At 35.1% G+C, this 18,055-nt stretch overlaps 1 protein-coding gene across 12 annotated transcripts in view; it reads right to left on the bottom strand.

The window, feature by feature from the left end:
- Positions 1 to 18,055, bottom strand: part of DCAF6 (DDB1 and CUL4 associated factor 6) — a 157,090-nt gene that overhangs the window by 12,483 nt on the left and 126,552 nt on the right. For 3 of the 12 annotated variants that reach the window (XM_074266516.1, XM_074266518.1, XM_074266522.1), the window contains 4 exons: positions 15,343 to 15,470; positions 11,996 to 12,082; positions 11,203 to 11,515; positions 5,558 to 5,599 (listed from right to left, as the gene is read on the bottom strand). In XM_074266516.1, the coding sequence (XP_074122617.1) occupies positions 5,558 to 5,599; positions 11,203 to 11,515; positions 11,996 to 12,082; positions 15,343 to 15,470 (570 nt within the window). The remainder of the gene's footprint in view (positions 1 to 5,557; positions 5,600 to 11,202; positions 11,516 to 11,995; positions 12,083 to 15,342; positions 15,471 to 18,055) is intronic. The other 9 variants (XM_074266517.1, XM_074266519.1, XM_074266523.1 and 6 more) reach the window with 5 other exon arrangements.

Below are 18,055 nucleotides of genomic sequence, written 5' to 3'. Positions count from 1 at the left end.
CAGAGCAGGGAAGGGAAGACGCTTTTTCAGTGACTATAATGTGCCCAGCACTGAGCTATGAGTTGTTAATTATGTCTCATTTAATTTTCACAAGAACTTTGGGAGTGAGTACTATTATAATCCCCATTTTTACAGTTGAGGAGACTGAGGCAGAAATTAAGAGATTTGCCAGGGCCAGACAGCTAGAGTTTAAGGCTGAATTTGAACTCAAATCATCCTGCCTCTAGATACAGAGCTTTAGAAACAGATATTATCCCTCCATGACAGCAGTAGAAAGGTTCTACCATTGATGCTTTATGTTGTGCTCATGTTCTCAATACCACATAGCATCAAGTGGGGGGTTACAAAGTGGGATTAAACCAATCATGGGTTAAAGTTAAACATTAAAAAAATTAAACATTAAAGATGATAAGAGAGGCTTTTGGTAGTGTAGTGGTGACCCCTGGGACAGGGTAAGGAGAAAGAAATACTGTCAATGGTGGGGCAATATATGAAAAGAAAAAAAAAAAAAAAAAAAAAAAAAGGAAAGTCATGGCTAGGATAATGCTCTGTTCTTGCTCTTACTACAACTTTTTTTTTTTTTTTTTTTTTATTTCCCATATATACTTATTGGCTTAATTTTTCTATTCAAGAGCCCTTCATCAATTTGGAGCCCACTAAATTCACCAAGAAAGCTGGACTGATATTTACTTTTGCATCAGCTAAGAAAAGAGTGTGATAAGTTTGTAATATAAACATTCTCTTAGAAAGAATGCTGCTTCTAAGTATTTCAGAAAAAAAATGCACAACAACAAAACAATATGTAGAGTCATAATGAAGTTAGCAGTGCTTTGTAGCACTTTCCCAAACAGAAAGGAATAAAAATTGGCATTTCGTATGGCCTCAATGCAAATCTGCAATCTAGTGACTGAATTCCCCAAAGCCAAATAGAAGAAAATTAAATCTTGAATCCCAGGGGGAAGGACTGTATATAACCAGGACTCCTCCTTTCAGGGAGGCAGTTTCAGTTGGGAGAGGGAGTCTGAGATACCACTACATGCATGGTTAAAGTAGACATGAGAAAGGTCATGGGTTAAAGAGACCAGAATATTCTTGGTGGATGAAAAGAGTTTGGGTGGGGAAGGTTGTGAGCTGAGAAATGAACTGATTAGGAAAAGACAAGTCTTAGAATTACAAAGATAACAGCCACAAGGAACTGGATGAAATAGAACAAACCTCGATGGAGGAGATGTGGCTGCAGAGTGATGACGGCTGGGGAGGGGAAGAAAGGGGTGTGCCGATCCACTGATTCCTCCCCCAGCACTAGAGTAGCGGGATTTATGAGAGAAACAAGGGAAGACATGATTTTCGGAGAGGGTTCACAAGTACTTAGTCCCAGGTCCAATAGTCATCAAGAAGCTCTACCCCTCATTTTCAGAGTAACCTTCAGATTCCTATCCCTTTCCCTGCCATGTGGACATGTTCCATCAACCAAAAGATTGCCTCAAACAATACCTGATCACTTGGGCCCAAAGATGGCCTGTACTGGCTGCCCAAACTGCTGCCATTCTCTACAACCCAACTTCCACAGTAAGCTTGACCTTACTTTATCCACTTCTGCCCTTAGTTGATCTTAGATAAGTTACCTCCTAAGGCCTTCATTTAGCCTCAGAGGGAGGTAAAGCCAAGAAAACAAAATGAGGAAGGTCATCTGCTCCTCTGAGTTCTGACTCTATTTCCTTATTTCCAAACATATGTACACACACACACACACTCAGCTGACAAAGACGGACAAGCACTTACTGTATACATAATGTGCCATGTTAGATATTAGGTTCTTATAAGTGCTAAGTCGGTACTTGACAATTCTCTAGTTCCGGCCTTTACTGGGAGGGAGTTTTACTTGTGAACTCCTGGGGAGGAGCTTGCATACTTAGGAGGAGCAAGTTCATTAGTTGAAGTAATTTTTCCCAGAAGCCCCTGAGTTATTCCATGCCCATTCTCTGGGAGGATAAAAGAGGGCAGCACTCGAGAGATTGGAAAAGGTCTCTGCTCTAGGTCAGTTGGCGGCCGAGAGATTGAGAGCGATCGGCAGTTTCTGGAGACAACAGAACATTAAAAATTGGCGTCCACAACGTGGGGCAAGGACTTTTGCTTATCCTGACAAGGACTTATTCTGAGCCCTTCAGAGGAGCTAGCCCGGACCTTGGCAATTTGGCCTACGCGTCCTACAAGGAAGTGTGAGACGTGATATCTTACAATTTACTTGGGGGAGACGAGACATATCTGTGGCCTTAACAACAGCTACTCATTTTCTCACCGGACACCGTGGTAGCTGTGAAAGGCAGGCACCTGAAGCTACTTCCATTTTACCAAGAAGGAAAAGCTAAGTCTAGAGGGCTGAGTCACTTGTTCATAGCCAGAGAACAGTAGAAGGGAGAGGGGGGATGTGGGCTGTCTCCTGCTCTTTCCAAGAGCTATCTCTGAAGCCTGGAGCTATGGAGGCTGGAGCAGAAGAAGATCACTTTTGGCTTGGGCCATCAGGGAGGGCTTCATAGAGGTGGGATTTGAATGGAACTTTTGGTGGAGAGGAAGGGAAGGAAGGAATCAGAACTCATCACTCCCCATGACCACTTATTCAGCCACTACCACTCAGTAGCATCTATCTTCTCCTAATGGCAGACTTCATCCTCCTCAGTTTTTTGTGGTTGTCACCCATGTATCTCTTTAAGGGGCAGAAAATCAGAGAGGAAAATTTTCAATATATGAATACTTAATTACAATATTCAATATATGAATATAGTATTTAAAAATCATTCTTATTCATTCATTAAAACAGGTCCCCCTTTTGCAACATGTAGAATATGAATATGTTTTACATGACTTTTACATGTATAATTAATATTATGTTCCTTGCCTTCAAGGAGAAAAGAATAGGCAGGAGGAAGAGAGAATTTAGAATTCAAGAATGTTAAAAACCAATGTTAAACATTTTTAAAATGTAATTAGGAAATATTTAACAAAATAAAAAAGGTCCCTTTTAAAACCTCTTAGTTTCATTTGATTTACTATACCTTAAAAATAAGAGCAATAAAATTCCACTTATTAACCAATGTTCTATGTCATAATTTTTGCTGATTCAGACTGGCCTTCAACTTATTTCTAATTTTTTTAACTTCTTAAATGTAGGAAATAATCTCAAGATAAAATCTTGAATAAACAAACATCTCCGTATATTAGTTTTATACATCCCACTAATAATAAGAATTAGAATCTCATTGGAAGGAATTTTAGCAGAGAGAGAAAAGTGTAAATAAGAGGAAAAGAATTCTTAAGAGAATGGGAAGAAGAGAACATATTTTCCATGTCTTCCAATTCTGGAAGGATAAGTATTTATGAGAGATCACTTCATTGTTGTTGGAAGGATTATTTATGATGTCAAATGAATGTTTTCACAACTCCTTTCATTCATGAGACAAAGGACCCAGTGGAAAAAGTATTAGATTTAGAGATGGGGAACCTCTGCTTAAATCCTCTGAGACATTGGACAAATCACTTAAACCCTATGGGTTTCGGTTTCCTTAAATTTCAGATGAAAGGAGCGGACCTTCAAGTGTCCCTTCCAGCTCTAAATCTTATCCTATTCTTCAAGAGCCTTTGATCTTGAAGCACGGTATTTTATCTTTTTAGAAATTTTGTTTTGTTTGCTTTTTCTTTCTCATTTTTTTCCCCTTTTTGGTCTGATTTTTCTTGTACAACATGACAAATATGGAAATATGTTTAAAATCATTGTATGTGTATAATCTGTATAGAGAATAAGAATTTAATTTTGGAATATATTATGTTATTTTTGTGTAACAGAAGACTTATTTAATTATGCTTTACTTAATGAATATTAACATAATTTTGTGTTTTCTGAGTACATAGTTGATTGGCAGGAGAAAGCTAACCAGAATTGTGCTATAGATAGAAGGGGAGAAACTTCCCTGAATTCTAAAACTCATCATAGAGAATCCACAAGAGGATAATTAACTATTTGGGGAAAGTAACTGTAATGTTTCTTTCACTTTAAGACTGGGTGTCCCTCTTGTGTTTAGGCTGCCACTAGCTAGTCTGATCCTAAGAATGATAAATAGAGAAGCTTTACCCTCCTCCATTTTTCAGGCCTGGGCCAGTGAACCTCTCTTTTGGCAGTCTTGGGATCCTCATCTTCCAGAAGTTCATCATGTTTTCATCAGTCTGCCCTCTTACAGCTTAGAACTCACAAACTCAAGGGATCCACCAGCCTCAGCCTCCGGTTTCTCCAGTGACAGGGACAAACGTCACTATGTCTGGCAATTGTAATCTCTTTTCAAAGAAAATGGTAGCTGAGCACTAAATAGCTACTTTGAAATTGGTTACTGTTCCACAAACATCTCTACGTGATTGTTTTATTTTTCTTAAACTTATTTGAAAACATCATAGCTCTTTTAGATGGTCTCCCTTATGAAAATGAAGCAGTCATCACTTAGTCTCAATATAAAAGAGAGAAGACTAACAAAAAACCAGGGCTGACATATTCTGCTTCATTGTTGGTAATCACAAAGTCACAACAAGCAGTCAGAGGAAAAATCAGTGAATACTAAAATAATTTCAAATCTCCCTTAATGTATTAACAATCCTAAAACCAGCATAAACAGATATGCAAACCAGCCTAGGGCTTTAGAACACAGATTTTAATTTGGAAAACTCCAGTTTGTGTCTTATATTGTTACTCCTTCCCTTCTCCAGAGTCTCCTCAGTTCTGAAGGCTGCTACATTCTGAGTAAGCAAAGCAGTCTCTTCTGTCTCACTTTCAATTTATAACCCACCTGACTTCTGCATCAGTTATGATAAGGCGAATTCATACCCAAACTAAGCTTCTGGTAGATGACTGATAACGATGTTAAGTTCACTGGAAAGTACAATTTAAAAAAATAAACTAACTGAAACAACAACAATAAATATTTGTTTCACAGACTTAATAGAAGAGAGAAGTTTGAAGGAAGAAATTATGTCATATTTGACATAATAATATCTTAAAGTGAGTAACCATTTTTACTGTAACATCTCTTTAAAAACACACATACATACATACACTTGAGATTATGTAAAAACTATAAAATTTTGTTTTTGTCACTGATAACATTCCTGAATGATGAATTACAATTATGTGTTGCTTATCATTTATTCAAAACCTAGTTTAGAAAACTTAAAGGAAACAAATAATTTTCCAAATAATATTTTTAAAATAAGTATATTGTTTTTCAAGAACTTTATTTCAAAGTTTGTCTTTCGTTTGACATACTAGAGAAGTTAACACTGGTTCTATCTGCACAATCATTTTTTTTTTTCATTCTGTTTCCATGCAGTTCATGCAGCTAAATACATATATAGTAAAAGCAGCCTATTTTATAAGGTGCAGCATTTAAAATTCAGTCAGTTAAACAAAGTATTAACTGTTAATAGAAAAGATGTTAGCATGGAAAATGAGGACCTAGCAAATTCATCATAAGGAAGGAAGGAAAGAAAGAAAAAAGGAAGGAAGATATTGAATTACCTCATTATTCTATCACCTATTGCTGTTCCTCTGACATTAAATCTAGTGAAAGGAACACAAAATGAAATGACTAAAGTCATTCACAAACACCTCAAAGGGTCAATATTTAAATTAGTATTAAGATTTCCATTTGCATATTCAATTACCTCATCCTAAAAAGATTGAAGTTTTTCCCTATGAGCTGGAATAGTAAATTAAGAAGATGATATTTAAAAGTGAGAGGAAACTAAGACATCAAGAGCAACCAAAATTGGCATGGAGAAAAAATGATTGGAGCTCATTTTTCTATTCCTCTAAATAGCACAGCCACAATAATAATAATGTGTGACCCCATTACAAACTCTAAGGAAATACAATGAGTCACAGATCTTTACCCAAAATGCCCATCTCCACTAGTTGGGTACCTAATAATTCAAGGACCTCATTAATCAGAGATAAACATGTTTGCAATGGATTTAAGTGAGTATTCATCTTTCTGAAAAGATGCTCTATACATGACTTTTGTTATATATAATTTTATGGAGCTTCCAGTCAATATCTAGCACACTATCTATTGCCTGCGGCTTTTTAGCTATTAAATCAGATGACCATCAATCACTAACATTTTAAGAACTTTAAAATACTATAGCTTTTGTAAAGGTTTATTTTTCTTTCTTTTTCTGATATTGTTTGTCTATTCCTTTTTTTATTTTCTACTTATAAGGTCCCTTCCATGGACAAACTTAAGAGAATCCAGACACTGAATCAACATTTTTATATTTTGATTTCCAACAAGTGAGGTATTTCACTAGAGAATATAATCTAGTTATTTTCCAAGATTTATTTTATTTACTGTAGAGCATTCTAGGGACATATTTTTAGAGTTAATGGGAGCATTCCATTTAAAATCTCTATGTTAGTTGTTAAAGCCTTTTTTCTAAAACATTTTCTTCTCATGCTTTATCTCAGCAAAAAGAAATCTGAATCACATTTTCCCAACCAATTTAAAAGAATACAAATTTGAATTTTCATTTTACATTTTAAGGGGCTGTCTTTATTATGATGATTGCACACTTAAAAAATTGGTGCACAATTTTTCTATGAAAAAAATGGCTTTGTTCTAAGTAATACTTGTGAAGAGCTCTCAAAAAAAAAAAAAAAAAAACCAGGGATATTTAAGTAGTCACTTAGAAATGGAAGCTTACAAGAACAGAAATATATAGTAATGGGTAATTGTTTGTGCTTATGAAAGTACACCTTATTTCTATGGATCTACAGCATTCTGAACTATAGATCAATCTCTAAATTCTACTTCTCACAGAATGCTGGGAAGAAGCCTGTGAGATGAATGCCCTTTTACTGTGATTTTTCATTCAAATCTGGAGAGCTCTATGTTGGAAAGGATATTCTGAAGCCTGCAAAATTAAATTATGGGAGTGGGAGCTTCTCAAAGAATAGTTTTAGAATCCTTAATCTCATTGAAAATTCTCTAACTCAATGTAAATTTAGGAAGTTATTTTTTTGACTTTTCTCCCTTCAGGGCAGAATTTAAGATACCTGTTTCTATTAATCATGAAATGAAGCTGACTCACAGGGTTTCTCTGGAAGACTTATAGCTGAAAGATAGACATATTAAAAAGTGCATGGATATGTAGGTAGTTTATGTTTACCACAAATGATTTTTGGAAAGAGGAGAATTATAAATACTGTTTTTGATGGAAACTGTTAGAAGAAAGGTATTTCACTAAATAATGTTAGTACGACCTTCTCTCCCTTTTCCCCCCAATAAAAGAATAAATTTCATGACAGAAAAAAAAATACATTAGAACAATACCATGGCCCTTTTGAAAAATTCTAGTCGGACAGGTTTTAACATAGTTTTAGAAGCTAAGGCTTATATTTAGTTTTTTTTTTTTTTTAATTGCTTGTCTAATGTCTGAATCCAAATCTGCTTTTGTAAATTTTGGTTCAGTAGCTGATAATGAATTGTGGAAATTTGGTAATTCTGAGGAAAATTGAATTTTACTATGAAAGAAAGCAGAGTCTAATGATAATACTAATCACACCATCACCTCACATATTTGTACAACTATATTTTTTATATCTTTTTAAGTTTATGTTGCATATATTTTAAATGTATTTTACATGTTTGTTCTGTAGTCTTCCATTAATTTGTTACTTTCTTGGGGGTTTGGCAGTTCTTTCAATTTCTTACTTATCAATTCTCTTATGTAAGCACTTATATAAGTTTTGGAGCCTTAAATGAAGAAGTGACTTGACATCAAAGAGCAATGAGAAAGATAATTTTCCACCTTCAGAGGCTGGTTAAATTCTAGGTAAGCCTTGAATCTATCCTGGTGCTTGTGTACAAACTGAGGTAGGAGAAATGAGGTAAGCATGGAATAATCCAAAATTGTCCCTAGTCTAGAGAATCAGCAATAATGGGCTACCTAATACTGATATGCTTTTCTGGTGTGGGGGATAGGTGTTCTGGACTATAGGTACTATATACACTGAGTTTTCTTTAGATTAGTCCTGAACCCCTAAGGGGTTCTCATAAGAATGAGAAATGGAAGAAGATAATTTCCTGGAGTTACTCTGTACTTACATGTAATCTAAATAGCTTTAAATTATGTAAAAATGAGGTGCTGAGCTCTTAATTATTCCTTTACTTTTGTTTTTTTGTCCTTTTGGTTTTTTGGAGTGGATATAGGATGCCACTGGCATGGCAGGAAATGATGTATTAAAAGTTTGAGAGACATGGTTTCTGAATAGTTAATCATGGTATAATTAATAAAAGGAGTCAGTGATACCCACAGATGTCAAAGACCCCTCATGGAATATACTCAATGCTTACATTGGAAGAGTGGGTATTCTGGAGGGTGGCAATCAATTCTTGTTGGTTAACAAATAATGAGAGAATGCATATTATAAAGAGGGAGGGGTTTATTCTAATAAGGATAAAGATGTACATAATTCTGATCATTCATTTTGGTCAGAAATTTGTCTATACTCATATCACCCCATCTAAAATGATCTAGACAAATCCACTTTTACCCAGACCTGAGTAATATAATGTACCAGCAGAATCCATCAATTTACCTAAATTAAAATTTCTTTACCTTTTGAACAGATTTACGTTTTCCCTCTCAGTATTAGCCTTGCACTGTAAAGGTTGCCTGAATAACCTACAAGGGTAGCTTTCTGAATGAGGAAGTGGAAAAGGGGGGAAAAAATCTGAATTACAATTCAATAATGGGTTATTAATATGAGGAAAAATCATCATTTCTCTCAGCAGTGAAAGAAGATAAAAGTTCTACCCATGCAGCTGGCCCTCAGCTTGCAGTTTAAAAGCTCAGAGAACCTCTTGGGAAGATGGAAGAGGCAGGATTAGCACTGAAGTCTCCTGAAAGCCATGGCAACATCTCTGGACTTTGATTTTGAAGAAATCAGCACTGACTGGCTATAAAATGCTGAGAAATCATGTAACTTCATAGTGCCTAAATATTCTATCTTCTATAAAAATGAGGAGAACTGACTTAGCATAAATGTTAGAGATACTAAAATGTGATTTTTTTTTTTGCAATCATGGGTTGAAAGTCAGAAGATCTGGATATTTCAGTCCTTGCTTTTGTCATTTTTGTATATACATAAAAACATTTACATTCAAATATATATATATACACACACACACACACATATACACGTGTAAATATGTATGTGTGTAATATGTGTATGTATTTGTGGGTATGCATGAACCCCCACCATTGCTGTGTAAACATGGAAAAACCCAATCTCTCTGGGATAGTTTTTTCCTAAATGAGGGAGTTGGACTTCATGGTTTCCAAGATACCTTCTATGATTCTATAACTTTTACCTGTCAGGAAGACACTTATTTAAAAAAAAAAAAAAATCCTAGTAGATGTATATCACATTCTACCACAAAGGTGGCATTTAAATTCTGTTTTTGCCACAATTTCGTTATCAGTCCTTAGTCATCAGAAGCAATGACCATTTGATCAGAAGCAATGGTCATTTGATAAATGCAACCTATATTATATGGGAATCAAGACTTTTGGAAGCAGTTAAGTATGGACAAAAGAGTGCTGGACTGGGAACCCAGAGACCTGCTTTCCGTGTAACCTCAGATTGTTCATTTCACATCATGGGCCTGGTCTTTAATACATATTTCAATGCTAAATGTTAAAGATTTAATCTTAATAATAGATGACCATTCTGATTGCAAAATTTCCTATTTTACTTAAGTTGCCCATATCCTAGAGTCTACTTCTTTAATTTGATCTTTAGAACCCATAAGTATTTTTTAAAATGAATTTCAATTTTAGTCTTTGTACCTTAGAACCTCCTCTGATGACAAATAAGTTCTAAAGAAGACCTAGATATGGAAGGAAAAGGAAGCTGCTGTTCCTCTACAAGAGTGGCAACAGGGGGCTAAGAGGCAGTGAGGGATAATAAGAAGGCAAGATGATGAGCAATCTGACTACATCTGAACATGGAGAAAGAGAACTCACTTTGAAATGTTGATGCTATCTCCAGCCAGACCTTAACCAAGCCTGACTAAGGGACACCATAATTCCTTTATTCCTAGGAACCTCTCCTCCAAAGCTAATAAGGTAGGGTATAACTTGGAACATGGGTTCATGGGTGCCTCTGCTGTCACTTGTTTGCACAGGTCTTTCCATTTTGGACCTTTGTGACATCTAATAAGTAGTAAGATGAACTGTATCAAGAGCTCACTGGCAGCTCACTTTTTTCACTGCAGGTTGAGTTAAACGTCTGAATATTTTGCTCCATAAGGAGGTCCTCCTAGACTTTTGAAATGACGAAATGAAATTTCACCACTGCCTCAACTACAACTTGAAAGATAAAACTTGATTCTGTGTGAAAGAATGCGGAGAGACACATTGACTTGGATGACGTTATCTGCAGAAACTTTTTTTCTAGCAAAGCCAGATAACAATGAATTCAAATGATCTACTAAATATAGAATGAGAACAAAACAAGTTTTTTTCAAAATCTTAACCTTCTGATCCCATTAAATTAGCAGGTGAGGAGCTGTGAAAAGGGAATGTGGTAATTTAATTCTTTCTTTACAAGGTTTGAGTTAATGAGCACCGTTTATCCTGATTCTAAATTGAGCCACTGGGTTTAGCAGGAACTAAAGATAAAAATACTGCTACTCACACAGAAGAACATATCCAAGTCTTCTCAATTAATATTCACCAGGGAAGTGGTATAAATGTGGTGACAGATGTTTTCTACAAAGCTGGCTACTCCATGTGTAACTTGGGAGCTAAATATAAGCTTAGTGCTCTAAATAACCAACCCTCTTGCATAGTCTACCATCATCTTTCTGACTCTAAGTTTAGACCCAGGCTCATGGCTAGAGTTTTGCATCAATGAAAAAAATTCTACTTACCTCTCAAAGATGTTTCCCCAAAGAATATGATATGTAAAATAATTTTTAGTTTTAAAAAGAACATGATCCTATATGTTAATCAGGTAATCTGCACCCTTTTGGGGAAAGCAAATTAAGTATCAAAAAGTTTATAGGCTTCTCTTCTGTAATCCTAGAAGATCTATCTAGTTTCAAATAATGACCTATGAGTATATGTATTATAGACAAAATTGGAGTGTTTACTGACCTATGCCCTGGTCCTGTCCGATATCTGGCACCTGGGATTAGGACCGGCTCATCGTCACTGTCATCAGTTTCTTGGAAAGTGGAACCCCGAGTCAATGTTTCTTCATGAATAAGCGGCCCTGTAGGTTCTGTCGGGGCCTGAGGCTCATCAGGTGTGCTCTCTGCACGTGTGGTTCCCTCCATGGTGGGCTGAACTGAAGGATCCTGCTCCTGGCATTTTTCCTCTAAAGAGGATTCTTCTGGAACTTTGCAAGAGTTGTCAAGTTTGGGGTCATTCTTATCTTCTAAGCTGCATCCCAGAGGCTCAGAGAAAACTGTATTTGATTGTGATCAGAAAATGATGTTATCAGTTAATCATTCAGCTATCACTAATCATTTGACCTGATTTCAAAGTAGTGATAATGATGGAGAATGCATGTTTTCAATGGACACTCACTTTGTTTCCATTTTTGCTACCTCAGAAAATGCTACTATAAATATTTTTGTATATATAGGGCCATTCCCTCTTGGTAATAATAACAACAACAATAATAATGTTAATCTTAATGGGAATATGCCAAGTAGTGATATCAATGGTTAAAGGACAAGCATAACTAAATTATTTATCTAGTATGATTCCAAATTATCTGAAAATAAATACACTTCTCATCATTATAACTATTCCATTTTGAAGAGAAGAAAGGCAGTTAATCAAATATTCTTGAAAAGAACTGCCAGCTTCCAAAACACTTGTCCTAATTATAGTTTTTGTTCCCATTGTGGGGCAATTACCTAAATAGAACAATGTAGCCCACCTGTATCTGTGGGATTCTGAACTGCTTCTTCAGAGCAGCTGCACTCTTGAGCCTTGGTGATCTCCTCTGAGGACTCTTCAGGAGCTGCTTGAATGGAAAGATTTAACCATTAATTTGTAAGTAGTTTATAAAAGCAGGCACCAAGTTATCAAATCTCTATATCCAGCCTTTCTTAAGATTACCCATCATTATTTCTTATGCCAATTTTGCTTTTTTTTTTCTCTTTTCCTTATGCTTAAAACACTTGGGTTTTAAGTAACAGTTTATGCCCTTTAAGCCATGTACACATTTTACCTAATACTGATCCAATTATCATGGAGGCTCTATTTCAGGGATTCAGTTGCTTTTCTGGGGAGGAAACAGTCTTTTTAATTCTTAAATAGATATTTATTTTCCAGTTAGTCTTAAGTGATTCTCAAATGCTCATGTACTACTTCACTGAAGTCTTCCACCACTAGGAAATTATTACTATTTCTTCTCTTGTTATTTTGTATAGATTTATCTGAGTATGTTTTGGATACAGATTGTGTTCCTGCTCCCTTCCCTTCACCTACCAATTCCTCTATAAAACATAAGTCCTATAAGGTTTCTGTCTCTGCATCCCAAACAACTAACATAATGTCTTGTAGAGACTTAACATTTGTTATATTGAATTGCTTGGACAGTCCAGTGAAATTTTGTATAATCACATATACCTTGTAAAATAGCGAGAAACGGAATTCTAAATAATGTTCATTTAAGTGCAGGGCATCCCAAAATCTTAGTACAGATTTAAAGCTACTTGATGTTGTTCAGTCATTCAATCATATCTGACTCTTTGAGACCCCATGGGCCACAGCACGCCAATACTATTTCTGGGTTCTTCTTGGCAAAGGTACAGGAGTGGTTTGCTATTTCCTTCTTCAGTGAATTAAGGCAAACAGGGTTAAGTCACTTGCCTGGGATCGCAGTGTCTGAGATCACATTTAAATTCAGGTCTTCCTCACTCTAGACCTGGAACTTAATCCACTAAGCCCAAATGTTTAAGCCTGGGGTACCCAGTATTCCCAGCTTTTTGCCTATCCAAGTCCTAAGCAGGCCCAACTCTGCTTAGTTTCTGAGATCAGGAGTATTCAAGGTGGTATTGCAATGAAGCAAAAGAAAAAGCACTTATTAAGTACTCTGCCCCAACCACTGGGGATACAAACAGAAAGGAATGAAGAGTTGTTCTCAAGAACTAATGTATGTTTCTCTTGATAAAAAGACAAGATACAGTTTCAATTTTTGTCTTTGTGTCCCCCAAATCTAGCACAGGACACAGCAGATGCTTTACAAATAGGTAACTGGCTGATTGGAATATTACGGGTAACTTAAGAGACAATGGGAAATACTAGGAGGTTGTGGGTTGTTTTATTCCCCCCCATTAACTTGAACTATACAATCACAGATATGTGAATACTTTAGTTTAACCTCTTTTTGTTTCTTATACCATTAGACATGAGAATGGTCCTATGCAGATGTCAAGGAGCTCTGATGAAAAGCAAGTCTTCCTATATCACACCAAAATTTTTTTTGTCATGCAATTGAATGGGAGGTATAAAGGATTTAAGACATGCCTTCATTTATAAATCATAATAAAATGATTAACTTGGTAGAAGCAAATTCAGCCTTGAAAGCTCTTTTCAAAGTCCATCAGGTACAGATTATTAAAAAATGAGAGATAGAATTATAGACATAATTTAAAAAATAATAATATAATAGATTACTAAAATCAAAATTTGGTAAAGGAATTTTTTTTTTCAAAACACTATACAAATATCACAGGACATAACTTCTATAAAGTTTAAACAAAGGAATTTTCTAGTGAAAAGTAAGGATTTCTCATATTTACTTAGTATTTCAGGATTTAAGCCTTGTTCCTGAAGTAACTATGAGGTAGAGTAATTACGGAGGACACACACACACACACACACACACCACAACACACACACACACATACACACATAACACACACACTTCAGAAGTGAAATGACATGCTTAGGGTTCACAGCTAACTAAGGTCAGTTCCTGTTTGAACCTAGGACACCCCAAATGTGAAGTTCCTCATGATCTCTTATTGCACCATTCTAATTTTCTTTCTTTCTGTCTCTGTCTCTTTCTTCCTCCTCCCTTCTCCCCCTTTCTCTCCTCCACTGAGAGTGTGATTTTTCATGGCTATGAGTCATGTAGTTCCACAATCTCAGAATAATTCGAATTATAAACAACTGAAAGGGCAATGGAAATTTGCTTGGTGGGTGTATAAGTAGGCTGCAATGACAATTTGTGTGTGACACCAGCAGAATAAAATGTTTTGAGTGCCATATGCTTGAAAAAAGATGTGGGCTGGTCACTTAGAAAGAATAAGAAACCAGAGATCAGCAGCCAGAGCAATTCATGTAATGTCACTAAGTAAGACTTGGTAACCTCATCTGTAAAATGGAGCAAATTATTATACTGCCTGTCTCACAGAGTTCTTATGAGCAAAGTGCTCTGTAGATGATAAAACACTATACAAATGCAAGGTATTATTATTAAAAAAAAAACAAAAGAAGATATGGACTGTAGATATGGAGAATTAGGAAACAGAGTAATTGTAGGGTAAGATGTTACTTAATGTTACAAAAATATCTTACTAATTTAAAAAGTAGAAAAAGTATTTACTAGAAAGTGGGACCAAAAGTTAGTGTAATAATTCCTAAAAGTGGGACCAAAAGGAAGGCTGCTTGGTTCCCTGTAAGGCACAGATCATTGACAAAGTCAAATTTTGATGGAACTTATAATAAGAATAAGTCTGTGATGGGCTGTCACATACACTCCTTACTCTGGAATTATCGGTCTGACAGTTAGCAATCACTAACCGCATGATGACATTGGGATGGGGTGGGCTTCCAGAGAATCAGGCTCTCCACTAAATGTAACTTCCAGAGGTCCTATACCCTCTTGCCCCTACAGTAAACCTTGGTCAGCCAACAGTCGCTTCAGTGACTAGTATACAAAGTATGCTCTACAGCAATGGCATCAAACTCAGGGTAGCATATTAATTTAGAAAAGCAGAAAGTAAAATATTTGTGTTTTGTTGTATTTTTATTTTTGTTGTTAAGCATTTCCCAATGATGTTTCAGTCTAATTCTAGCCCCTCAAAAATTCTGTACCTGTTTTCTCCTCTGCTCTAAATAAGAGAAGACCTGGGCAAATGAGAATTCCTAGAAGCTGTAGGTCTGCTCTTCCTCAGCCTCAGGAGTGACCAAAATATCTGAGGCTAACCTTCTCCTCCCCCCAGCTTTATGTCTCGGTTTAAAACTTTTAAGACAACAGAAAACAATTCTTACTGGCTTCCCCGCCTGGAGGCTCTGGCTGTAGCTGTGGCTGGGAGGGGCCAGGGAGGCCCCGAGATGAGTCCTGTTCCTCAGGTTTGCTGTGGCTCCCACTTCCTCTAGAACTTGAGGCAGTGCTGCTCCTGCCCCCAGAAGAGATGACAAGTGACTCAAAGGGATGAGATCATAAAGTATGAGATATTTTTGAGTAATTTTTAATGAAAGTGAATACAAAATAAGAAATCAGAAGTGTGGAGTGTAATTACAGAAATGAACTCAAGTTTTAAATTGGGCTTATAAAGGATAAACATTCCAAGGTTACTTTCGAGTCTAAATTCTATGACCTAAGCCACATAGCAATAAGAAATAACATAAGTTAGTGTAATATTCCCTTCTTGCAACTGATTCCCCTGTCAAATCTGGATAACTACAGTCCTAGAATGTTTACAAAAAAAAAAAAAAAATAGCATTTATTATATTTTTATTGGCCTTCATATCTAGATGCATTTTTACTAAATTTTGATATAAAATTAGATTATTTTTCTCCCTTCTTCTGCCTTTGGATAATGGTTCAACCAATCCATTACTCTTTTGATGTTACAGACGTTAAAAATTACATTTTATCAGTTTTTGCTGCTTCAGGCTAAAGAGTCTCACTTTTTAGAGTCGATGCTGGCACACAAACCTGTGTTTAAGTTCCTTCTCTGAACCCTCCTAAAACTTGATTATGTTTTTCTTAAGATGTGACAATCAGGACTAGACCAAGTATTTGAATTGGAATTTCATCATACTTTTGGGAAAGGAGAGGATAAGATTTACCATTTTATTCTTCTATTTCTCTTTGAACAGAAAAGTTCATCTGGTATAAAGGGATCTGCATTACATTGAAAAATAAAATGAAATATTCCCAAAATAAATTGATAATGATGAGATACAGAATCTTTTTTTTATGTTTGGAAGAAAATCTGAATGAACAAAAATAGCACACTGATCTTAGAGACAACTAAAGTACATGTATTTTAGCAGAAAATTGTTGTTTTAATTTTTTTCCAGATTGTTGTAAAAAGATTTTAAATGGAGGCAGCTTAAATGTAATTTAAGTTACAGCAATGGATTTAGGTAATGAAGTGGATAGAGGACTAGCCCTGGAGTCAAAAGGATCTGAGTTCAAATATGATCTCAGATACTTGATACTTACTAGCTATGTGAATTTGGGCAAGTCACTTAACAAGTCACAAAAACAAACAAATGAAACCAAAAAAATAAAACCCCAAAATAAGATTTTATATGTAAAAATTAATTGTTTTACATCATATATATATATATGTATATATATATATGTCTGTATTAATGAAGAACCCCTTTCTAAATATTAAAGTTTATTAGAGATATAAATAAAATACAGATGTAAATCATATGTAGACATAATTATTACAATATATATCACAGTGGCCTCTAATATGCTTCCTATTTAAAGGCATTTACAAATCAAGAAAAAGGCCGATATTCCACATACATCATGTGATGTTGATGTACCCTTTTCTCCCCTCCCAGATGTGTAGGCTTCTGTTATTAATTGGGGAGGGTCATCAGCGTTCGATTTCTGGCCCTTGTAAATTAAATTGTAGGAACATGTTTCCTCCCTTAACTGTCACTTCTGACTTTTCTCTTTGGAGAATCAATCTTTTGTGTTATTCTCAATCTAGATTAACAGACAACTTAATATGAAGAGATATAAGAAAATAAGTTTAGAAATAATTTTCAAGCATCACTTACAGAATTATAAAAACATAGGTGTTACCTATGTAACCATTGTTATTAAGGTGTAACATAATGAATTTTGCATAGAAGGGAAGATTACTTCTTAAGTGTCAAAATTTTGGTTATTTTTATTTTTAATGGGATCTTTCTCGAAATAACTGATTTTTTTTTTTGCTTTCTTCAAGAATGTTCAATATAACTTAATTTTTTCTTGATGATCTGAGTCATTATTTTGAATATCTGTTATGGTACGTAGAGTTTAGAAAGCATATAATCTGCTCTTCTTTTTGTAGCATGATTTTTAATATTAAGGTCACATATTCTTATGTGGAATATGGTATAAGATGTTGATTTAATTCTAATTTCTTCCAGATGGCTTTCCAGTTTCACCAGCAGTTAAAAAAAATAATAATAACTAGTTTATTTTCCTTAAGAAACTTCTATGTTCTGGTTTATAGAACAGTGGATTATTAAGTTCCAGTGTCTACCTCTCTAATTTTGACCAATACCAGATAGTTTTGTTAACTACTTTATACTATAGTTGGAGGTCTGGAAGTGACATTTTCCTTTAGTTTCTTTTCATCATTTCCTTTTGTTCTAAATAAATTTTTTTTCAAAATGATTGCTTTTATTTTATCAAGAAAATAATAAGGGGAATCCTATTCCAAATAACTACAAAAATGCATAAAATATCTGAGGATCAATGTTCAAAGTATACAAAATACCTATATAAATTTAATCATAATTTCCCATAGTGAGTGGATATCTTTATTTTTCTCCTACAATTATTTGGAAAGGTTCTAGCATATATAATCATTGCATAAGGTGTTTGTTCTTGGTGATACAGATACATTTTATAAACTTAAAAAGAGGTCCCTCAAAACCTTTCATTTGTAGGGTTTTCAACATAAATACACTTATCAAAAAACCTCTTCTATATCTATGGAGATAATGGTACAGCTTTGGA

The sequence above is a fragment of the Sminthopsis crassicaudata genome, chromosome 4 (genome assembly GCF_048593235.1).
Source record: "Sminthopsis crassicaudata isolate SCR6 chromosome 4, ASM4859323v1, whole genome shotgun sequence".
NCBI classification, from domain to species: Eukaryota; Metazoa; Chordata; class Mammalia; order Dasyuromorphia; family Dasyuridae; genus Sminthopsis; species Sminthopsis crassicaudata.
This window is presented reverse-complemented; position numbering and strand designations above follow the sequence as displayed.